The sequence below is a fragment of the Polyodon spathula genome, chromosome 3, assembly GCF_017654505.1.
Source record: "Polyodon spathula isolate WHYD16114869_AA chromosome 3, ASM1765450v1, whole genome shotgun sequence".
Classification (NCBI taxonomy): domain Eukaryota; kingdom Metazoa; phylum Chordata; class Actinopteri; order Acipenseriformes; family Polyodontidae; genus Polyodon; species Polyodon spathula.
The window spans coordinates 20144974-20169490 of NC_054536.1; the positions used below are offsets into that span (position 1 = coordinate 20144974).

General features: G+C 36.5%; 1 protein-coding gene across 1 annotated transcript; it reads right to left on the minus strand.

Moving 5' to 3' along the window:
- Positions 1 to 1250: 1250 nt before the first annotated feature.
- Positions 1251 to 22498, minus strand: LOC121308018 (IQ and AAA domain-containing protein 1-like). The gene is given in 4 exon segments (XM_041240320.1): positions 1251 to 1451; positions 12312 to 12383; positions 19388 to 19579; positions 22439 to 22498. Coding segments are annotated over 4 exon segments (525 nt in total).
- Positions 22499 to 24517: the final 2019 nt, after the last annotated feature.

The following is a 24517-nucleotide window of genomic DNA, read 5'->3' on the forward strand; positions in this document are numbered from 1 at the left end:
ATACACACACACACACACACACATTTTTTTTTTTTTTACTCCAAATTATATTTCTGCAATGTGACTGCCAAAACTGCAATATCAATATCATTCTTGGCAGTCAACCGTCTAACTAACATTCACTCCTGTACACACTGTTTCTAGGTAAAACATACTAAGTATGCAATCTTTTTTTAATGGACACATTCAACTGAAGCACAACCAGGAGGCTGGTGCAAGACTATGTTCCTTAAACTTTCTCATTCTCCTTAACATGTCCATAGTAACACAGAAGAAAGATTTATTTAAAGAAACAGTGCTCAATTTAACATAGCATTGTTTGTAGTAAAAGTATACCCAGCGGAAAAGCTACAGATGTGTAACTCCAAACTATTAATGCAGTCTACACATGCAGACAGATTATTCAAAATATATGGCATTTAGAAAAAAATGCCCCTTCTCCCCCTTTCCTTTCTTTCCCTTGTCGTCTTTTTCTCTTTCTTCTCTCCCTTGCTCTTTTGTGCATTTTTTTTCAGCATCTTGTGCATCCAGTTCTTCCTGTAACTGAAAAAAGTGCATACTAATCACTAAACAATCTCTACCAAATGTGTCCTTACATTAGCTGTCTAATTCACATAGATTCTGCCCTCTACAACATCAGGAGGTGATACTGTGTAAAGGGGCTTTAGCGTCTTTACACTGTCATTTTATCTGGGGGAAGTTATGTGAATACAAAGAATACATACTACGAAAAGAATACATACTATAAAATAGAATACATACAATGTTATACTACACAACCTGACATCTATTATTTTCTATATTCATTACATTGCTGCAGATTTAAATATTGCAACGTGTGCCAATCTGGAAGGCTTGCTATCTTGGCCCACATACTTTGTAAATAAACAGCAGTGAAATTATTTATTTATTTTAAAACCCTACTTGCTTTTGTGTTTTCTCAGCAAAAGCCACAGCTGAGCCCCCATCCTCTTCAATTAGATATTCAGGAACAATTGCAGTGCGATCACAAAAAAAAAAAAAAAAAAAAAAAAAAAAAAAAGTTTTACAAAGTTGTAAGAAAATGGAAGCAACTTGCGATTTATTACAGTTGTAATTGCTGCCTGTGTAATTCTAATATATTACTAAATCTTATGAATGCAGGAAACAGGATTGATGTTTAGCTCAAGAACAAAATCCCATGTAAAACGAGTTCTAAATTTACTACAGATTTAATTCTTAAACTCCCCATCCCTGTGCCAGAGGTGTACTTATTGACACCACTGGCAGATCTGGTCCTTCATGGTCTGCCTCATATCTGGTCCCTCCACCTCTTGCAGATTATTGTTGACACTGACCAGCACCATCTGGGTCTCCCGCTCATGCTCGCCCTGCCTGTGCTGTCTGTGTTCCTTAGTGGACTGGGCAGTGACTGTCGCTGGACAGGGCTGGATGTGCCAGGGACCCAGAGCCTTTGGGGAAAACACAGATCCAAGGAAACCACAAGCACTTTATGAGGAAGGGTTAAAGAACTGGAAACTGAACTCCACCACGGGGATAACAGTTACTTTATAGTACAACAAGGTCCCCCACACTATACTAAACTGACTTATTCACAAGCACCAAGAAGTTTTAGTCCGAAATTTATACTCTCTAAATGATACCTGTTGCATTGTCTAAAATGCTTTAAAATTAAGCTGTCTAGAAGCTTCACATTTTCTTTAATAAATCCTTTAGATTTGTAGTACTAGCCGTACCCTAGTTATTTCATAGGTGTAACTGCTGACATTTTTCATTAGCTGCCCTGGTGTCACCTCCTCCTCTGCAGTGACTGACTTTTGCTTGCTTTAGGCAGAGGGCAGTACTAGCAAATGAATTGACCGTCTCCACAGGGTCTTATACTGGCAACGCTGGCATTAATGCTGTCTCACAGCCAACTGTGCTCGAGGCCACTCTGTGCTTTGACTACACAAAAAGCAAAAGCATTAAACACTGGCATTCTTTTTAAATGGGCTCAGAACATTTCACAAGCTAAAAGGCCTCGGGACTGTATCACACAATATCAAATAATAATTGTAGGGAAAATGCTTTTTTTTTTTCTTTAAAGCTTTCCGTGGATGTGCTCAACACAGAACACAGCTGCAGCACTTTAAAAAAATACAGGATGATTATTAAGCAATTTGGTCTTTCTGCATTGTCATGGAAAAATGAGTGGAATAAAGAGTGCTATTGTCAACCCTTTTAAGTGTTACAATGACAAAATTAAAACCGTGGTTTGCACTCCTTTAACACAGTCCAGGAGCCAGATCTCAGTACGTGTTGGTTTCCTGCTTAGAACGGGTGTGTTTGTGTTAATGTGATTCACCTGCAGTAAGCGGTGGACAGTATAAACTCCCACACAATAACCTGACACTCAAAATGTCCCCCCATCACCAGTACAGTAAACAGAAACAAACAAGCGTGTATGCAGTTAAAAATCTTTATCAAGACACTCATTACACTAATAAAAAATATGTATTAAAACCTATGAATGTAATAAAAAGTGCAAAAAAGTAATGCAAGTGCAGAAATGTACAGTACAGGGGGCTGCATTACTGCAAATTGTTTCCAGCAAAGAACTCTGTGAACTCTGGATGATCTTTTTTTGCAAGTATGGACGGCAAACTTTCAACATTTTCAAAAATAAAATCCCAATTCTGCTCTCTATCCGGATGCTACTCCACAGCACGCTGCAGTGTTACAAGCGCAGCACGCACACTTACATCATCGGTGCTGTTTTAGGTAGACCGTCCTGGTCGCAAGGTGACACAGCTGAGAATTCTTTCTCTGACATCCCCTCTGGGGTTGTCAGAGTTTCAGTTTTGGTTCTATTTTCATCAGATTTCCTCATCTACAGAAACAGCAGCTTTTTTAAAGCAACGTTGCATTGTTTGCTGACTGACAGAGTTTCAAGCATGTTTTAGCAAGCACACAGCATCTAACAGACATTTTATTTACACTGAACTTTCGTGCTGATGCTTATCGCTTTTCTCTTTCCAGCCATGCTTGGTGTTGCAGCCGGTGCTGTTTTTTCAAACTGGAAATAAACCTGACATGTTCATACAGGGATTAAATAGCCAAGGTACAGTACAGGGATAATCACTCAGTAACAAGGTGCTTGTTATTGAAATCAATGGGAATGGCAAACGACAAATGCTATTTGTCCGATATAAACGGCTGCCGAAATAACCCTGTATGGTGTAAGTGGTGGAAACTACATATATTAATAGTTAATACTTGGTGGAAGCACCTTTGGCAGCAATTACAGCTGTGAGTCTGTTGGGATAGGTCTCTACCAACTTTGCACATGTAGATTTGGCAATATTTGACCATCTTTTTTACAAAACTGTTCAAGCTCTGTCAAGTTCCTTGGGGAGCGTTGATGGACAGCAATCTTCAAGTCATGCCACAAATTTTTGATTAGATTTAGGTCAAGGCTCTGACTGGGTCACTCAAGGACATTTACCTTTTTGTTCCTTAGCCACTCCAGTGTAGCTGTGTGCTTTGGGGTCGTTGTCATACTGAAAGGTGAACTTCCGTCCCAGTTTCAGCTTTCTTGCAGAGGGCAGCAGGTTTTCCTCAAGGACTTCTCTGTACTTTGCTCTATTCATTTTCCCTTCTATCCTGACAAGTGCCCCAGTCCCTGCAGATGAGAAACATCCCCATAACATGATGCTGCCATCACCATGCTTCACAGTAGGGATGGTGTTCTCTGGGTGATGCACTATGTTGGGTTTGCGCCAAACATTATGCTTTGCATTTAGGCCAAAAAGTTCAATTTTAGTTTCGCCAGAACACAAAACTTTTTGCCGCAGGCTACAGAATCTCCTGAGTGTTTTTCTGCACTTCAAACAGGATTCAAGGTGGGCTTTCTTGAGTACTGGCTTCCTTCTTGCCACCCTACCATACAGGCCAGATTTGTGGAGTGCTTGGGATATTGTTGTCACATGCACACTTTGACCAGTCTTGGCCATAAAAGTCTGTCGCTATTGCAAAGTTGCCATTGGCCTCTTCGTAGCCTCTCTGATCAGTCTCCTTCTTGCTTGATCATCCAGTTTTGAGGGGCGACCTGATCTAGACAGGGTCTTGGTAGTGCCATACACCTTCCACTTCTTAATAATCGTCTTGACCATGATGTAAGGGATATTCACAGCTTTTTATATATTTTTTTATACCCATCCCCAGATCTGTGCTTTTCAACAACTTTGTCCCGGAGTTCTTTTGAAAGCGCCTTGGTGCTCATGGTTGAGTCTTTGCTTTGAAATGCACTAGGGAACCTACAGGAACTGCTAAATTTATCTTGAAATCATGTGAATCACTACAGTTTAACACAGGTGGAGGCCACTTAACTTGGTGTGTGATTTTGAACGTGATTGTTTACACCTCAGTTAATTTAGGATTGCTATTACAAGGGGGGTGGACACTTATCCAACCAAGCTATTTCAGTTTTTATTTTTAAATTTCTTTAATTTATTTACAAATTTCTAGAATATTTTTTTTACTGGAAGTTGTAGGGTAGGATGTGTAGATAAATTATTTATTTACTTATTTTTAATGCATTTTAATTCCAGGCTATAAGGCAACAAAAGGGGGTGTAGACTTTCTATAGGCACTATATATATATATATATATATATATATATATATATATATATATATATATATATATATATATATATATATATACTCACATATCTGACCCTATAAAATTTTGACTTCAGTGACAGTTAAACGAGTGCCTTTCGCAATCAAATATGGATTTCAAGAATACTGCCACTACCAGTAAAAATATTCTTGATCTATCCCAAATGGTTCCACTGCGTCAAAGGTAGATATGAAACAATGTTCTAACTTCATTATTGGAAATTATGTTTATTCTTGGTTTATCATGGCTTTGATATGTTTTTTTTTTTTTTATATACCGTATTCCTTCGAATTTAAGATGCCCTCGAATTTAGACGCAACCCAAATTTACCACCTTCAATTTGAGGACAAAATAAAACATCAAATAAATATGCATTCACTAAGATATAATCTCAATTATGCTATTGTATCGTACAAAACGGACACAAAACAGTGTTGTTGTAGATTAACCGTGTAGCTTGTTTATTGTGCTGCACACTGTATAATACTTAAGATGGTGTCTCTGTCTTGCACATACCACCACTCACTTACGGCATCACAAATCCTTGCAACAGCAAGCACGACACAACATTCCATGGCATCAGACAACATGTAACCCGGCAACCACAACAGCATTGAACATTGCTTGACGTGTCGAAAAATACAGGGGTCTGATCAGCATTTAGTTTTTTGTTCAATTTAAAGATTAAGTAGCGGTGTTCCGAAAAATATAGTCCCCATGTATTGCTACAACTGTTTAAATAAAGTATCTGTCATTTTTAACATCTTGACAACTTTTTACACGTATAACTTTAAAGCCTGTTTAAAAGCTGTTTTCAAAATGTCCGCTCTAGTGCACTGGGGTTTGAGTTCTCGTCCTCTAAATCACTGCAGGAAGAGCAATTAAAAAAAAAAAAAAAAAAACATATTTTCTGTTCTGCAAAACATCATGGATTGTTACTATGCTACCTGTTTGACAATGTGGGCAATAATCCTTACACTATCAGTGCCCTTGAGTGGACATTTTGAAAAGAGCTTTGAAACAGACTTTAAAGTTGTTAGTGTAAAAGGTTGTCAGGATGTTAACAATGACAAGAAAAATTAAAGGTACATTATTTAAACAGTCGTAGCAACACGTGGGGACTTTTAACGCTTTATTTTCCGGAACCTCTCTACTTACTTTTTAAGTACTGCTAGATAAAATATACTCCCTTTCTTTACAGCTATGGCTATGAATTCAGACTCTGAAGACAGTTCCAACTTATTTTTTGTATTACACACCATGCTTCTCATCACTTTCCACCCGAAAGCATATACACTTAATAGCGTCCCTGCTCTTTCTTAATGACCATGCTGATATGGAAATCAGTGCAATTCATTCGATTTTACAGTTATATGGAAAAATAAATGTGGAGGGGGTGGGGGGTGCTTGATTTTGTACTAGATGTCACATTAACTGAAGGCATCAAAGAGTTTCGACTTTGCAAACACACATTACCAGAGAGAGACAGGGAATATTGTATTTGCTGCTGAAGTGCGGCCTTTTAAATGATATCTATAATGAGTTTATAATATGCATCTGGGCTACCTCCTCTCTACTTTGATGTCTTCCAAATGGCCCGGGTGTCATCAGCAAAACATGTAGGCACTTTCCCGCCTCATTGACTCCCAAATGTATTTTAAATATCATTCCTGGTAACGCAATTATTTAAAACGCTGAACTAAACACTTACTAATGGGAAAAAAATACAGTGACTTAAATAAATTCATTTCTCAAATGGAGGGCTTTCAATTTTCAGAGGAGCCAGGAGTTTTTCAACAACAATATCCACCAGCACCCCTCAGCCCCATTTTTTCTTTATTTTCTTTTTTCTAAATTATAAAGGCAATGTTTAAAGGGACAAAGTCCCATTCCACACCACGGCGCTACACTGGCAACAAGACCTGCTTTTATGGGCTGGACCTGGACCCTCACAACCCGCTAATGAGTCTTTTTAATATGGAGTAATTAGACAATTAGTTCCTACTGAATGTGGTTCTCTTAATTCTAATTTGAGTATTGTGGTGGAAAGTGGTTATCAGGGATGTAATGAAATGAATGAAATTCACCTCCGTTACCACTGGGGCTGATTCTAAAAATGATTATGAAATAAAAATGCAATCACAAGCAATAAATCACATAATATGGAGCTGTGGTAATGATTAGTAAAAATTAAAAAAAAAAAGTAAAACTGTATCTAAATTAAGACTTGTACTAAAATGTATTATTATTTGATGGACATTTTTAAATGATGCCCTCAGCCACTGTGAAAGTAGAGAATATATACACACACACACACACACACACACACACACACACACACATATATATATATATATATATATATATATATATATATATATTGAAATTTATGCAGTTTAATGTCTCAATGTACTCTGAAATTAAAGCATAGAACAAATAAAAAAATTGGAGATAAAAAATAAATAATGGAATCGTTTTGTTTAACAAAATTTAATCTAAATTTTTGACTCGTCAAAGTAGCCACATTTTGTAGATATAACAGCCGAACACACTCGTGGCATTCTTTCTACAATGGAAATCAAATATTATTCGGAAAGTTCTTTCCAACACTGTTCCAGAAGTTTCCACAAATGTGTTGCACTAGTAGATTGCTTTGCTTTCACCCTTCTGTCCAGTTCATCCCAAACCAGATCGATGGGGTTTAAGTCTGAAGACTGCTGGCCATTCCATGATTTGAAGCCTACCATCTTGTTCTTTTCTTCTAAGGTAGTTCTGACATAGCCTGGAGGTATGTTTTGGGTCATTATCTTGCTGTAGGATGAACCCCTGACCAACTAGGCATATACCAGAGGGTATTGCATGGTGCTGCAAAATGCTGTGTTAGCCGTTTTGTTTCAGGGTGCCACTCACTCTATGCAAGTCGCCGACTTTGGATCCAGCAAAAGAACCCCAGACCATCACGCTTCCTCCATCAATGTTTGTAAGTAATCAAAAAAAGTTGGGACACCTGTAGGAATTGTTAACATCAACTTTCTAGGCTTAATTTACTTCCATTGCTGCAGAACAGCTGTAAGTTGTTAACCCATTACTTGTTCCCTGAAAAAGGCCTTTTTGTATAACTCTGAAATGTACATTATTTTTCAGTTTACTGCTTACCTTTGTACCATTTCAGGTTATTCACTGGGCTTAAATTTCAATAAAAAATGGAAAAATGGGGGTGTTCTAAAACTTTTGACCTGTAGTGTGTGTATGTGTATGTGTGTGTGTGTGTGTGTGTGTGTATATATATATATATATATATATATATATATATATATATATATATATATATATATATATATATATACACACACACACACACAAAATTTCTTTGGAAAATTTATATCTATATTGTGCAAAATGGGAATTTGAAGGGAGGCTGTATATACAAAAATTAGAAACATTTTGATTTTCTTTCCTACAGGGGCTCAAACTCCCAGAAGCAACAATACAAAATCTAATACACATTTAACATAATGTCTGTATCATTCATATACATGTGAGATCAATGGAGTGATCGAAATGATTTACTGGAATGATTCTGTTTATAACATTTTTGATTCCACTAAGTTTTTATTCTGGGATAGGGCAATAAGACAAACACCAGCACCTGAACAGCAAACAATATGCCACTCAGCCCTTCTCAGTTGTCTGGGTTTGATTTACAGAATGCAGCTATGGTTACAGGATGAACAATAAATACACTAAAATAACTTGCTAATACATGTAACTAATACAGGAAATGAAAAAGAAAAAAAAAGATTCAACTCAGAGGACAAGTGGTCACACTACAGTGTCCTGCTCAATCTTATGGTTGTACCATCTTATTTTAAGTGGATTCAAGAAATGAATATAAGATCTTGTGGCTCCAGGCTTTCAGATCAACAGGTCATGGATCCTAGTTACAGAGTGTATGTTTTAATGAAGCATTAAGGCACGACAGGGGATGGGTTGATATGATATAACCGCACACTTAAAGCATTACAAGGCACAACACGATTATTAGATGTATTTACTTTTTTTTAATTAACACAGCTAATTAATATATATATATCTATATATCTATATATATATATATCTATATATATATATATATATATATATATATCTCACTACGCACAAGTATAAGAAATATTAATTACGATGTGTATTAAGTAAATCATGTCTGTACATCAATTATATTAACATATTACTTGCTAATTTACTATTTAATGAATGGACATACATATTTAAACTTTGTAAATTATAAGATATCTGATAAAACATTAATTAACTTTAATTATAGACCAGTGATTTTTGGAATATGTGTTCACTTGAAAATTGCCAGGTATTTTACAGTTTGAACTGTATTGACTGCTGTACTGCCAGAAAGGGAGCTGCAGGTGAAAGTTGTGGCATCTGTGTGAGAATACTTACTTTGTGCCTTGCGTGTTGCTGGTGTTACTGTTATTTTTGTTTTTTTTAATTGTTGCTAAGAATATGTTGTTAGCATTGTTAAATTCTACATCTTTTGCTAAATGTACTTTGCTGCTGTATTCAAAAAGTGATTGATACCAGCTTGCAGACTTATAAAGCTTGATATGCTGTATTACATTCTCTGTTCATCACTGAACCGACATAAATTTCCCAGGTGATTGTTCAACTCTTTCTTAGAAAGTACATTAAATGTAAGTCCACCTTTTTCTTGGAAACAGTTTTGTAGGATTTCCACAGCCCATTTAGAAGCCTTTATTGGTCAAGTTTGAATTGATTCATTTCTGGTTCCGTTATTTCACTGTGCCATTTTTATTTTAAAGAAATTCAAATTGCTGGTACTTTGTCTGGGTTAGGAAATTCATCTTCATACCATTCTTCAACAGGTTTTCCATTAAAAAAGATGGCAATTTGATTCTGGGTCTGACAATTTTTTTTATGTTAGTGGTTACTTATAGATATTACATGTTATAGAATTAGGCCAGGTAAGTGGCAGAGGAATTTGAATCAAAGGTGATGTGTCTGTTGAAAGAATGTATGGGATTAACATATGGCTGACAGTAGGCAGCTAACCAATCAGTGAGCAGGATTTTTCCAAGCAGGTTGCTACTAATTTATCAACTGCTTCTACTGGCATTTCTTTCTTTGACTTTTAAAAAGCTTTGAATGTAGAAGCCTTTTTATATCTTGGCATGCTTTTCTGCCAAAGGAAACAGTTACGAACAAGGACTGGTACCGGAAAACAGTCTAAGAGCACCTCCTCCCTACGGTTCAGAACCATTTTCCCAACGATGATTTCTACCCCTTGCCATCAAGCCAAACAAGTGAAGAAATGGTTAGAAGACAACTGCATCACACCACTTCAATTTTGGCCTGGAAATTCATCAGATCTCAATCTCACTGAGAATGTTTGGGGTCTGAAAAGACAGGAAATCAAAAAAAGTCAACCATGCAACCGAAACAAACTGGAATCAAGTGTAAAGGCTGCATGGAGGAATCTAAATGATCCTCAACCCTTCAGCAGCTCACTGTCCATGCCTGAGAGGATTGAGGAAGTGTTAAAACACTGCTAAGTGCTACTATTATGGCCTCTGGTACACTTTTGCACCATACTTTTACAGCTTCTTTGATTACATGGTGTTAAATGAAATATCAAATGTCTCAAGCCTAAAATTCTAGGGTGATGCAAAACTTTTAGTTCTAGCTGTACAAGTTTGTTGCTGTTAAGATAATTAGAATATAGGCTTCTTTCTATTCCATTCTGCACTGAAAATGTATCCAACTTGTTCTTACCTGTAGTAGGCAATACATTCACTCACTAACTTGTTGCATAAAACCTGTACTATACAGTCAGCCTTACATTTCACCATGGTATGCCTAAATGTCTTCGTTTACGTTTGTGCATTCATGTATCGAACAGTATTTGTGTGTATGTCTATTCGCATGCATGTATGTAGAGTATGTCTGAATCTGTTCTGAAGCTATGGGTTTTACAAGGTTTTAATATCACCATCTCTGCTTTTGAAAAACAACTCAAAATCAAAGCACTGTGTTAATGATCCTCCACTCCCCATGTTACACAACCCCCATGCAAATATCCAGATTTGCTACCACTAATGAGGAGTCCCTGGACCCTGAACTGCAGGTTAATGAAGGCTCTGTAACAACACTCTTTGCAGATACAGTATGATTACTTCTTCTACCTTAAAGCCCTAAACTCACTGCCTATAATGTATTGTGTCTGTCATTATGGATTCCAATTGTCTCCTAACACACTGATCGCTCTGCAAATAGCACCCGCTTCATTATGACAATTGAGAGGTTCATATTTCAACCTAATGGCTTTCTATAACTTTAACAATCTATCACAACCTCATTTCATTGTAAGTGCAGTTAATACGCGCTTCCCCGCCAAGTGGAACATTTTCTAATGATGCACTTTCACACCAAAAACAATGCAAGTCTGGGCGCTGCATCAGTCACTAATGTATCTATCCATAATGTGTTTATAACACTCTTTAAGAAGGAAACAACAATGACTACTATGAGGAGAAAAAAGAACAAAATATGTTTTAAAGAAGAGCATGAAACCGACATTCAAATTATCAAGATAATCATTTTTAAAACATCACCATTAATGATTCCATCATACCCCCGGTAATATCCATAGATATTGTATCATTAGCAAAATATCAGAAGACTTAAAGAGAAAATCATTAAAGAAAAAAAGACCACTAAGTACTACCATTAGCAAGGGCTGTGTGACTTCCTACTCTGTGTATGAAAAGAGGCTAGAGATGAAAATTAAATTTATAACAAATATATAAAAATGAAAAGGGCAACAAATGAATTAGCTTTGGATTAAAGCCTAGTAATTATTTCCTTTTACTTGTTTTTGTTATATATATATATATATATATATATATATATATATATATATATATATATATATATATATATATATATATATACACACACACACACACACTGGTTATTATTATTGATCAGTAATAAACTACTTTTCAGGGAACAATTATATTATTTTGCATTTTTTAAATTGTGCCAGATTGCTGTAGTGTAATAAATTAGACAGCTGTTCCTAATAATTTGGGACATACTCCACTGAACCGCATGATGTGTGTGGCCCACGTTAGTTTGATTGGTTTTGTATGTGAGAGAAAATTACAGATACATTCCACTAAAGCAGCTGATTGTATAGTAAGTTTGACAGTATTTTAAAAATATGCATGTTTTGACATTACCCATGTTAAATGCAGTTCTTTTTCAGCTCAAGTAAGTCATGTTTTATTTTGGCTTTATTTCAACACTTACACACGCAGTAGGGGGAATCAGGAAAACTCAGGTCTGGTTCATTTATAAATTACCCAATAGAAGCTTTCCATTTTAATGCTCATCCATTTAATATACTTTTAAAGAAAGGAAATACATACCCTAAAATCAGAACCCCGAATAATATGGTATGAAAATGCAAATTAAGTGAACTTTTTTTTTTTTAAATATTACATTGAGATGAAGCATTAAATATTAGATAGCTCACCCTTCTATGCAGAATCAGTATTATATTACCCTCAATTTAAAGTTTGTGTTCATATATCCTTTACCCTAGTTACACTCACTATCCCGGTAAAGATCATCTCATCATCCCGCTCTCTCCTTGAGTTCTTCCTCTGTATAAAACCTTTCCACACCTGCACAGAAAGATTTACTTACATAAAAAGATGCAGACATATGTCCACAGGTAAATTAAGCTAAGACTGTATAATGCACTTGTTAGACCCCTGTCGAGAACATTGTGTCCAGTTTTGGTCACCTCACTACAAAAAAATACATCATTGCACTTGAGAAGGTACAGAGAAGGACAACGAGGCTGACCCCAGGACTGAATAGCATGAGCTATGAGGACAGGTTAAAACAATTACATCTTTTCAGCCTAGAAAAAATAAAGGAAGAAAGTTGATGAATATAATTTAATATAAAATACATATTAATAAAAACAGCCTCATGTTTCCAACCATTTCTCAAAAATGTTATTTCTTATGAACATAAAACACATGTATGTCTTTTGGTTTTGTGGTTGCTATTGTGTGAGTGTGTTTAAGTATACCTACACTTTTGAAAACAAGATCAGTTATGTAACAAAGCAATGACAAATCTAACAAAGACAAATATAAGACATATTACAGTATTAAACAAGCGATAAACGTCTTAGCTACAGGATGGAACAGATACATTATTGTTCAGGGTAGTTTCTTTTGCAGTTCTCCTACACTATGCCCATTTCGTCAGGTGTTAAAGATTTATATAAATGGTGCGCAAGCATTTAAAATACTTTGGAAGTTCAACTGTGCTTGTGTTCACCCTTGCTCCCATCGTGTTGCTGTACCCATGTGTCTGTTTTGGATACATCTCTGCTGCTTGACTCACATATTAGTGACAATTGGTCATGCCATGATCTTCTGCCCCCTGTACAAGCCTGCTACACAGTCTAGTGGCTGTATCATTTTTCAGTAGCCTGACAGGAGACATGGAGTGCTTGTAATCTCCATTTAAGATTTGTGTCCATGTTGTGTTTGTGCTCTAAAGTCTATCTGTATCTCACTTGGAGTTAATAATCTTTATTCAATTAATTTAGCACAGTAACATAATGCTGCCTTATTTCTGTGTCAAAATACAAAATTCACAATATTCCTAAAACCATAAGCAGACCTTATTTATATATATGATATATATATATATATATATATATATATATATATATATATATATATATATATATATATATATATATATATATACACACACACACACACACACACAGTGCCTTGCAAAAGTATTCAGACCCCTGACCAATTCTCTCATATTACTGAATTACAAATGGTACAATGAAATTTCTTTCTGTTCAATATTTTTTTTTTAAAACACTTAAACTCAAAATCAATTATTGTAAGGTGACATTGGTTTAATGTTGGGAAATATTTTTAAGAAAAATAAAAAACTGAAATATCTTGCTTGCATAAGTATTCAACCCCCATACACTAATATTTGGTAGAGCCACCTTTCGCTGCAATAACAGCTTTAAGTCTTTTGGGGTAAGTATGTACCAGCTTTGCACACAGTGTCAGAGTGATTTTGGGCCATTCTTCTGGACAGATTTGCTCCAGGTTGTTCAGGTTGGTTGGACGAAGGTTGGTTGGACGAAGCTTGTGGAGCGCAATTTTCAAATAGTGCCACAGATTCTCAATGGGATTGAGATCAGGACTTTGACTGGGCCACCGTAGGACATTCACCTTTTTGTTCTTGAGTCACTCCAATGTTGCTTTGGCCTTGTGCTTGGGATTATTGTCCTGCTAAAAGGTGAATTTCCTCCCAAACTTCAGTTTTTTAGTGGACTGAAGCAGATTCTCTTGCAGTATTTTCCTGTATTTTGCTCTATCCATTCTTCCTTCAATTGTAACAAGATGCCCAGTCCCTGCTGATGAGAAGCATCCCCACAGCATGATGCTGCCACCACCAAACTTCGCTGTAGGGATGGTGTTTCTTGAGGCATGGACAGTGTTAGGTTTGCGCCACAAATAGCGCTTTGAGTTTTGGCCAAAAAGCTCTATCTTGGTCTCATCTGACCACAAAACGTTTTCCCACATCGCGGCTGGGTCACTTTCATGCTTTCTAGCAAACCCCAGACGTGCTTTCAGATGGTACTTTTTGAGTAACGGCTTCTTTCTTGCCACCCTCCCATACAGGCCAGTGTTATGCAGAGCTCTTGATTTGGTTGACTGGTGCACCATTACTCCACTTCTAGCCACTGAACTTTGTAGCTCCTTCAAAGTGATTGTTCGCCTCTCTGTGGCTTCTCTCACAAGTCTCCTTCTTGTTTGAGCGCTGAGTTGGGTGGTGTGATGCAGCTTCCACTTCCTGATTATTGATCCAACTGTGCTCACTGGGATATCCAAACACTTGGATATTATTTTGTACCCTTTCCCTAATCTATGCATTTGTATTACTTTATCTCTAACTTCTGTAGAATACTCTTTGGTCTTCATTTTCCTTCAGATTCGCAGCCTTACCAATGATCCTTCAACAGGGGGGTTTTTATCCAGAAAATGTGACAGTAACTTTTATGGTTCAAGGTGGAGGCCAATGGTAAGGTAATTGTGTACTTGTTAGGGCAATTAATTTCATCGGTGCAGACTGGGAGCTTCCACAGCACAGGGGTTGAATACTTTTGCAAGCAAGATATTTCAGTTTTTTATTTTTCTTAAAAATATTTCCCAACATAAAACCAATGTCATCTTACAATAATTGATTCTGAGTTTCAGTGTTTAAAAATAAAATATCAAACAGAACGAAATTTCAATGTACCATTAGTAATTCGGTAATATGAGAGAATTGGTCAGGGGTCTGAATACTTTTGCAAGGCATTGTATATATATATATATATATATATAGATATATATATTATAACAGACCCCGATGTGGTGACCATTGGCCAAACTACTGTTTAATGTCTATGTAGCAGGGTGGTAGGAAAGCCCTTCTTAAATATATTTTGTTTGTTTATTTTTAGAACGGGATCTCCCCCTCCGTCCCTGTGTTACTTATTGTATTTGTTTATTGTGTTTTATTTTGTTTATAAATGTTGGCGAATGCCGTGTGTTACTGTTTTGTAGCGTGGATGGGAAGTCAAATCCACATTAAAAACCTTGTGTCTGCATTGCCTGGGGCTGCCTGTTGCTCCGCATCGCCTGGGGCTGCCTGTCGCTCCGCATCACCTGGGGCTGCTGCTGGCTCTGCTTTGCCTGGCTCTCCTCTGCTTCGCCTAGGGTCGCCGAGGTCCCCGCTTCGCCTGGGGTCGCCTAGGGTCTTGCTTTGCCTGGGGTTGCCTGTCTCTCCTCTGCTTCGCCTGGGGCCGCTGCCAGCTCTGCTTTGCCTGTGGCCGCTGCCGGCTCTGCTTTGCGTGGGGCTGCTGCTGGCTCTGCTTCGCCTAGGGCCGCTGCCAGCTCTGCTTTGCCTGGGGCCGCAGTCTGGCTTGCGCCACCTGGAGCCAGTACTAGTCCTGCAGGACCGCAGGAAGCACTGGGGCCGGCGCCTTGGAAAAGGGGGCTGCCGGCTACAGAGAAGGGGGGAGAGGTCAGGAGACCAGCTCCCCCAGCTGCACTTTCGCAGCAGGAGGAACAGTGGCTGAAGCCCCAGAAGAGGGAGCTGCAAGCCACAAAGGAGTGGGGGGGAAAGGACCGTGGCCGCCACCATCAACACCTTGCTTCCCTTCTTCAGGGACTTTGAGACTAAGGGGGGAGGTGGCCATTGGGGCCATGTGTGCTTCGACCAAAGAGGGGGATATGTAGCAGGGTGGTAGGAAAGCCCTGCTTAAATATATTTTGTTTGTTTATTGTGTTTTATTTTGTTTATAGATGTCGGCAAATGCAGCGTGTTATTAAAAACCTTGTGTTAATGTGTGGCTGTCGGCATTGTTAAAGTAGCCGGCAGTCACACAAATTAATGAACTTGTGCAGATTGTGGCCGAGGGGTAATAGAATAATTACAAACTAGTTAAACCCCTCGGCCACGGTATTTAAGCCTGCAGCTCTCCCTGCTCTGGGTGGGTAATCAGAGGAGGAACTGGAGAGCGAGAGGAGAGAGAGATATTTAAAATAAATAAGGATCAGTGAAGGCAGTTGCCCAGCCTGACCTTCAGGACCTGAGGTCTGTTTGTATTTTGTGTTCGAGATTTGTTTTATTTCAAACCTTTTATTTTGCTCTGCGAGCAAGTGTTTATTTTTGTTTAAATATATATATATATATATATTTTTTCTTTAAATAAAACACCATACCCGTCTGTTGTTGTTCCTCCTTCTGGTCTGAGTCACCGCAATGCCATTTCCTGCCACAGTCTATCTTGAGATACCCCGGTTTATGAAATGCTTTTTATGGTGAAAGAATTTGTGTGTAATATTGATATACAAGGCAGTTAACTGTACATTTACAATTAACAATACATTTCAATGAGCAAAAAAAAAAAAGTATAAATACTATTGTAAAATATCAGTTTAATCATAGCTGCTTTCTGAATTCCAAACGCAGGGTGCTTGTGGGGGGACATTAGACTCACATGCACACAGCTGCAAGGTAAGTGAACATGAATGATTAAAAACTACTCAGTATGATGTAAGCAATGTGTATTTATGCTGGGTTCTAATGCAAAAATATAGAAAGAAGCGCTCATATAAAAAAAAAAAAAATCATCAAACATCAGGGGAGAAGTGGATCCATCATACGAAGTGTGCAACACTGGCAAATGACAATGCAGTGGGACACTGTATTTCGACCTATTCTTTCTTTCTTCTGCATACCATTGGTGTACATACACATTTAAACAACACTTTTTTTTAACCATTTTTAACATTTTAGCCGAATTGATTGCTGCTCCACTTGATGTATATAATAAATTCCCATGTAGTCCTCATCTATGACTATAATGTAGTCCTCATCTATGAATATAATGCATCTACATCTATTAATATAATGCACCTACATCTATTAATATAATGCATCTACATCTGTTAATATAATGCACCTATTACACCTACATCTATGAATATAATGCATCTACATATATTAATATAATGCACCTATATCTATTAATATAATGCACCCACATCTATTAATATAATGCATCTACATCTAATAATATAATGCATCTACATCTAATAATATAATGCACCTACATCTATTAATATAATACACCTACATCTATTAATATAATGCACCTACATCTATGAATATAATGCACCACCTACATCTATGAATATAATGCATCTACATCTATTAATATAATGCACCTACATCTATTAATAGAATGCATCTACATATATTAATATAATGCACCTACATCTATTAATATAATGCACCTATATCTATTAATATAATGCACCTACATCTATTAATATAATGCATCTACATCTATTAATATAATGCACCTACATCTATGAATATAATGCATCTACATCTATTAATATAATGCACCTACATCTATTAATATAATGCACCTATTGCACCTACATCTATGAATATAATGCATCTACATCTATTAATATAATGCACCTACATCTATTAATATAATGCACCTACATCTATTAATATAATGCACCTATATCTATTAATATAATGCACCTACATCTATTAATATAATGCACCTACATCTATTAATATAATGCACCTACATCTATTAATATAATGCACCTACATCTATTAATATAATGCACCTACATCTATTAATATAATGCACCTACATCTATTAATATAATACCTACATCTATTAATATAATGCATCTACATCTATTAATATAATGCACCTACATCTATTAATATAATGCACCTACATCTATGAATATAATGCACCTATTGCACCTACATCTATGAATATAATGCACCTATATCTATTAATATAATGCACCTACATCTATTAATATAATGCATCTACATATATTAATATAATGCATCTACATTTAACATGGTTAGAATCAGTGTTCCATAAAGTACAGTATCTAGTATGACTTATATTAATATTAGTAAAATGTAATGACTGTCTGTCTGCCTGTCACAATCTACATAGTGAACACGATAAATGCATTTGTTTGTATTTTAATAATACACTGCTAGTCTACTATAGAAGTTTCAGCTTGCATTTCACTATACACTTGCACTTACAGGATTATGAGGACTCTCTGTATGTGCCTGTACATTTTTTAATATGTTTTACCAAGACTCTCTGTGCTTTACAATGCCTACACATGCCTTCACTGTGCTTTATTACACTTTGCTATGATTTTACTATGGTAAACCTTTATATACCATCATATGTAAAACACACTGCTGAAAAAACCCCAAACATTATCAGTTCAATTCCTTTTTGTATTTTAAACTGATTTAATGTAACTTGATTTGTTTCTACAACTCAACCCAACTTTCAGCTTCCCAACAATAAAGGTAGGTTACAAACAGTTACAATCTTTATTTTTTATAAATTGCTGGGCCAAATATTCAAATTTTTGAACAAACATTGCTTAATATGTAAACAAATAAAAATGACTATTACTATCAACATATTTATTGCACATTAGGAGAGACAGTAAAATGACTGGAACGCTCATCACTGTAGCAATTACTATCAAACATAGTTTATTTTAGGGTGTTATACACTTACAGATTATAAAATTGATAAAAGAAAATTGCTGATTGGTCAGTCAGTATTCCGAGCAGTCACACTATACAGGACCTTAAAATATGAGATAATTTGACTCGTCACATTTTTTTTTTTTTTTTTTAATGCAGATAAATAAACATAATCTCAACTGATTTCTCTCTAACATTTTTTCTATATAGTTTTTTTTCTTCACATTTGAGTTATTAATGCAGCAGGCATGCTTAAACATGTGTTGAATGAGTAGATAGAAACTATGGTAGTCATGAGATTATGTAGATGGAGGAGAATAGATACTGATTTCCTGTTGATCAGGGTCTGTTCAATATCCACTTTCTAGATATCAGAAAAATGCAGGTATAGTGACTTTTTATGATCATCCAGGCTGTACCTTTTCCTGCACTTCTGATATCATAAATCAGTTTGTAATAATCCATGAGAAACCCTTTGTTTAATGGACCAAGTCTATAGCTAATCATGAGCATAGCTACCCACATTCTGAATGCAGGTCACTGCCTGGTCCAGGTCTGCCCCCACCGTGCCCCTCTCCTTGGCTCTCCTCTGTCTCTCCTCGTCACAGTGAATCTCCTTCATGAACTTTGCCCTCAGCCGGTCCTGCCGTGCACGCTCCGACACCTGGATCAGCTTGCTGGCTTCCTCCAGGGACAGGGACTACACTCCACCAGTCTGAATGAAAGGGAAAAACAAGGCACAATCAGAAACCAATTTCAAAAGCCAAAAAATGTACTGACTCTTCACAAAAACCACATGCACATGCGTTTTATTATTACACATTGTAATATAAAAAGTCATTGAGAATACTATTTTAACTTTTAATTCTACTTTTAAAAAACAAGTACTGTGTAAACGGAAGAGCAATAGACCAATAGAAATGGAAGAGCACGTGTTACTGGGTAGATAGCTAAGTGAGGCTCCAATTAGAGCACCAGAGCAATTAATCGAGAAATGTATATCTAATTTGAGCTATGTTTAGTATTGTTGCATCGTTCTTAAGCTCTTAATTAAAACACAGCCTGAAAATCACAATTAAATGAACAATTATCTAAATTAAAATTTGAAACCCAGATAACCAGCAAGTATTGGGTGAGTTGGTTTGGCTAGGTGTTGGTTGCAGTAGGCTAGCTGTAGTGGGGCCACCAATGGTTCATAGTTGATAGCCAAGCCTTGCATGTATCCCCTGCAACCATAGACCAACATCATTGAACTCATAGCAATTATGTTGGCTCAATATACAAGTACTGTTGGACTATCAAAGGCTAAATTATTAGAAACTTCTATGTCTGCTTTGTCTTTTCATCTGCCAGTTCTCTCTCTCCGTATCCTTATTTTTCTTTTTATCTTTTTTCAATTTTATTTTTCCTTCTTATATAATTATCTGATGCTTGATCATATTCCCTTCTGTAAATGTTACTTAATTTGTATTTTTTTCAGTTTTTGTGTTTGTCCGGGGACTGCCACTGAAAATGAGCTTGTAGTTAAATTTGGGTGGAATGCATCTTATGACATCTCATAAATATTACAAATTGTACATTGTCTCTGTCAAATAAATACATAACTAAAATAAAAAAAATAAAGACCTGGGGATGCTTTGTTTTTGTTCACAACACACTTCTAGTTCACAACCTAACCATGAGAATATGAATGTGTTATTGGTACCAAAGTGTATTTAAGGTATTTTGAGATGGCAAATTATCATGTTGCTTTTTTATTAATGACGGATGATGAATTTGGCCGGAGACCTTGTCCACTGGTGCTGACAGCGATCCGCAATGCTGGCCAACTAGCGAATACATAATGACATCATGTAGTCTAGTGCCACAGACAGGAAGTGGCTCGTAGGGCCCCCTCCCCTCAAAAGACAAAGCCACTAAACCATGACTGGATAAAATGAAGATGATGAATGATTAACGCAGCCAGCCCCCCAGAGCATGACCCCCCCCCCACTCGATGGTAGGAGGAAACCTCAGGGAATCCACGTCTGAGGGGAACCCAGGCTCTAAAGACAACTGTCTCCCAGTTTGGCCTCTTGTGATTGAAAGGTCAAACAAAAGAAGCAGTATGAATGAAAACCACACTGAGTTTTCATGGCGTTTGGGTATGACGAGTTAATTAGTGGGCGGATTCTCCTTCCAGAAATGCAACCAAGGTTTCCATTTATAAGTGTTGTCTGGAGCAGCTGTATCTCTAGCGTTGGCTGGAAGAATAATATGAATAAAGATGTTATCCCCACGGTTGTTAAATATAATTTGCACACACTAAAAATGCAAATGTTTTCAATTACCAAGCTGCCTCATAAGTGCAGTGGTATCCATAATGAATGCAGTAAGACATTCAAATCTTTAAAACTTGAGAGGTTATGATTACCTTTCCAGGTAAACCAGGATATTTACCAAGCTATTGGGTAATGTATATAAATGCCCCATCCCCCACCTCACCTCCCCTCTCCTCTGATAGTGCATTTGCATGCTTGTATTCACATGTTCCAACAGTTACTGGGTGGTAGTGTATATCATTAAATAGAAGATTCCCCACTCTCATAGAAGATTATCTATACACTGTGTGTGTGTGTGTGTGTGTGTGTGTGTATATATATATATATATATATATATATATATATATATATATATATATATATATATATATAGTCTACAGACATGCAACTTTATCAAAACCTTGAAGCCTCAATGCCATAAAACCATGAAAAAAAACATATAAAGTACATAGAGTGCACACACAAATCTATTACCAATAAAAAGGTAGGAATAAACCACCTATTATGTTTTAGTTTACAATCCCTATTTGGAGATATATAATTGATTTATAGTTTTCCAATTTGGAATATTAAGGTGGTAATATCAAAAAATTAAAACCCTTCGGACCTGTCTTTCAATAAGTTCTTGTTATTTGTCAGCCTGGAGAAAGTTATCATCGACACTAACGGATGCTGTAAACCGAGAGTCGATATGCTTTTAAAAATCTGAATATATATATATATATATATATATATATATATATATATATATATATATATATATATATATATAATGTTCACAATGGCCAAATCAGAATGCAGAATGCTTGAATGGAATGTAAGTGACTCAAGTAGGTCAACTATTATTTGTGATCAGGCTTAGGTACTAAAGTGTTTTTTTAGATAACTGTGCTGCCATCCAGTGCCGAAATACAACTATTGCTATGAAACTAAAACATAAAACATTTCCAAAGTAATTCTGAAAGTTTACCACAAAATAATTTTGCCAGGATAGTTTGAATAAGCTAGCCTTCGTTTTTCTTAATGAACATTTACCACCCTACTAAGTTTTATTGGGAAGCAAAAATCTAACTGCTAATGTTACAAAACTAGCAAGGAACAACTAAGGTGAATGCTGGAGCACCTATTTTAAGCAACTTCCACAAAATGCACCTCTTCTGGGGATGCACCATCTGGTCATAACCTGACTCCAACCTCTGGAAGATCTGGACATAGCGCACATAAAGAGTGGCCACCCTCTAGAAGAACACCACCCTGTCCTTCTCCAAAGGAGGAGGCATCTCTGGAATCTCCTGGGCTAGAAGGCTGGTCATGTCCAAGTGGGCTTGAGCAAAATACAATTGTCGTGAAAAAAAAAAAAAAAAAAAAAAAAAAATGGCGTTCGTCTTCCACAGCCAATCAAAAAGCTCAAAATGACATTATGATGTTTAAATTTGTTCTGAGGTCTGTTGTTGCAATATTTGGTATTATTGTTTCCCCACCAGCACCAGCATTTTAATATTCAACTCTGCTGGTACAAATATCAATTCTTTGATTTTGTAATATATTGTTGTATCAAGTACTGAATTTAAATTGTTTTCTATAGTTTAGTGATAATTCAGTAAGCAGGAACAATACCTAAATTTGGCCAATAGGTGGTGCTAAAGCAATTACTTACCTGTTCTGTCCTAAGTGAAAATAAAACAGTTGGAAGTTTCCAGTTGAACTGGGCAAGTCTGTGTGCTGCGTGGTTATTGTAAGATAATACTAAATACAGAATTAGAAGGTTTAAAGAAACACTTCAGATTTCTACATTTCAGAAAAACTTGTAACATTCACTAAAGTATAAAGCATAAAATGAATCCAATTCACTATTGGAGCAACAGGATTTACATACATAATCCATACCTTTTAACAGTCTGGCCATAAGTAATGAAGTTATACAAATGAGAACCAGTTATAATAGAAACAAGTTTAAATGACAAGTGTCTTTGTCAGTGTGTTTCCTCTTGTAAACAACCACTCAGAATACTTGCACACAGCACACAGAAATGATTACACTATTTACCTTACAACAATATAGTGGTTTTAGGGTTTTGATGAACCACACCATAAGTATTGCTTTTAAATCTACATCGCTACACAGTATAGATGTGTGGAACAAGTGGAACACATTGTGTTGAGGTGTATCTCCATTTGTAGTTGTTGATACGTAAACCAATGTGATAGAGAAAAGGGTTCCAAGGTGTTGTGTCCATGCAAAACCTTGCCAACACATGCCCCCAACATCATGGTGATAACGTGTGAAGCTTGCAAAAATCTAATTTCAATTACTTTTCTCATCCTAACTTCGTGGCCTATTTAACAACTATGGCACATTTCTATCTGTGCCATAAAATCAGTTTGTAATATTTAATCTTATTTTGTTCCAGTATCAAATTAAGGCTGAAGCTGGTTACAGCTGCAATGTACAATCTACAAACCCACAACCAGACAATGCCAAAGATCATGTATGCGGGATATAGTGTTAATTTCATTTCATTTTATTTTGCTTTTAAACTTCTATAAAACAATAATACAAATGCATGTTACATTGGTGCACTGAATTAGAATATTGCTCCACACTGTATAGTATACGCTCAGGAATTATTACATACATTCAGAAACTCATTAATTCAACAAACAACATTGTTGTGGTGATCTGGTTTTCAATAATGGTATTAACTCAATTATTTCTAGTCCCATAACATTTTTAATTAACGGTGCTGCTTTCCAGTGGTGAAGTACAAATATTGCTATGAAAATAAAACGATTATGAGCCCGATATATGCTCCTTGCAAAGGAGCCGGCTCTTTTGTACAGCGGTATTGGCGCTATGCTTTAGTACGAGAGGTCCCGGGTCTGCGCCCACCCTCTGCCTGTGTGTGGATTGCCTCGCCCCGTGTGATACGTCCTGCCTGCATTACTGAGATCGCTACTATATATATTGTTAATGCTGTGCACATTTTGGCACAACATAGTCCTTAGTTTCCTAAGCTTAACTGTTTAGCTGTCACTGGCTGAAGTTGATTTTACAGGAACAAAAAAAATCTACAGATTACAGTTACTGACGCTTCATAGAACATACAGTTTTACTCTTCAACACCAAATATGTCAGGATACAAAGTTTTACTATTCTATACAATCCATCCATTATCATTAACTGCTTAATCCTTTATAGGGTCACGGTGAGCCAGAGCTAAGTGCTTGTCGAGAATGTAAACAATGACGTAAACACCGCATTCCCGGAAGTAAACATAAGAGATTGAGCTGGGAAATTTGCAAACGTAAATATGCCCATCTTATTTTTTGCA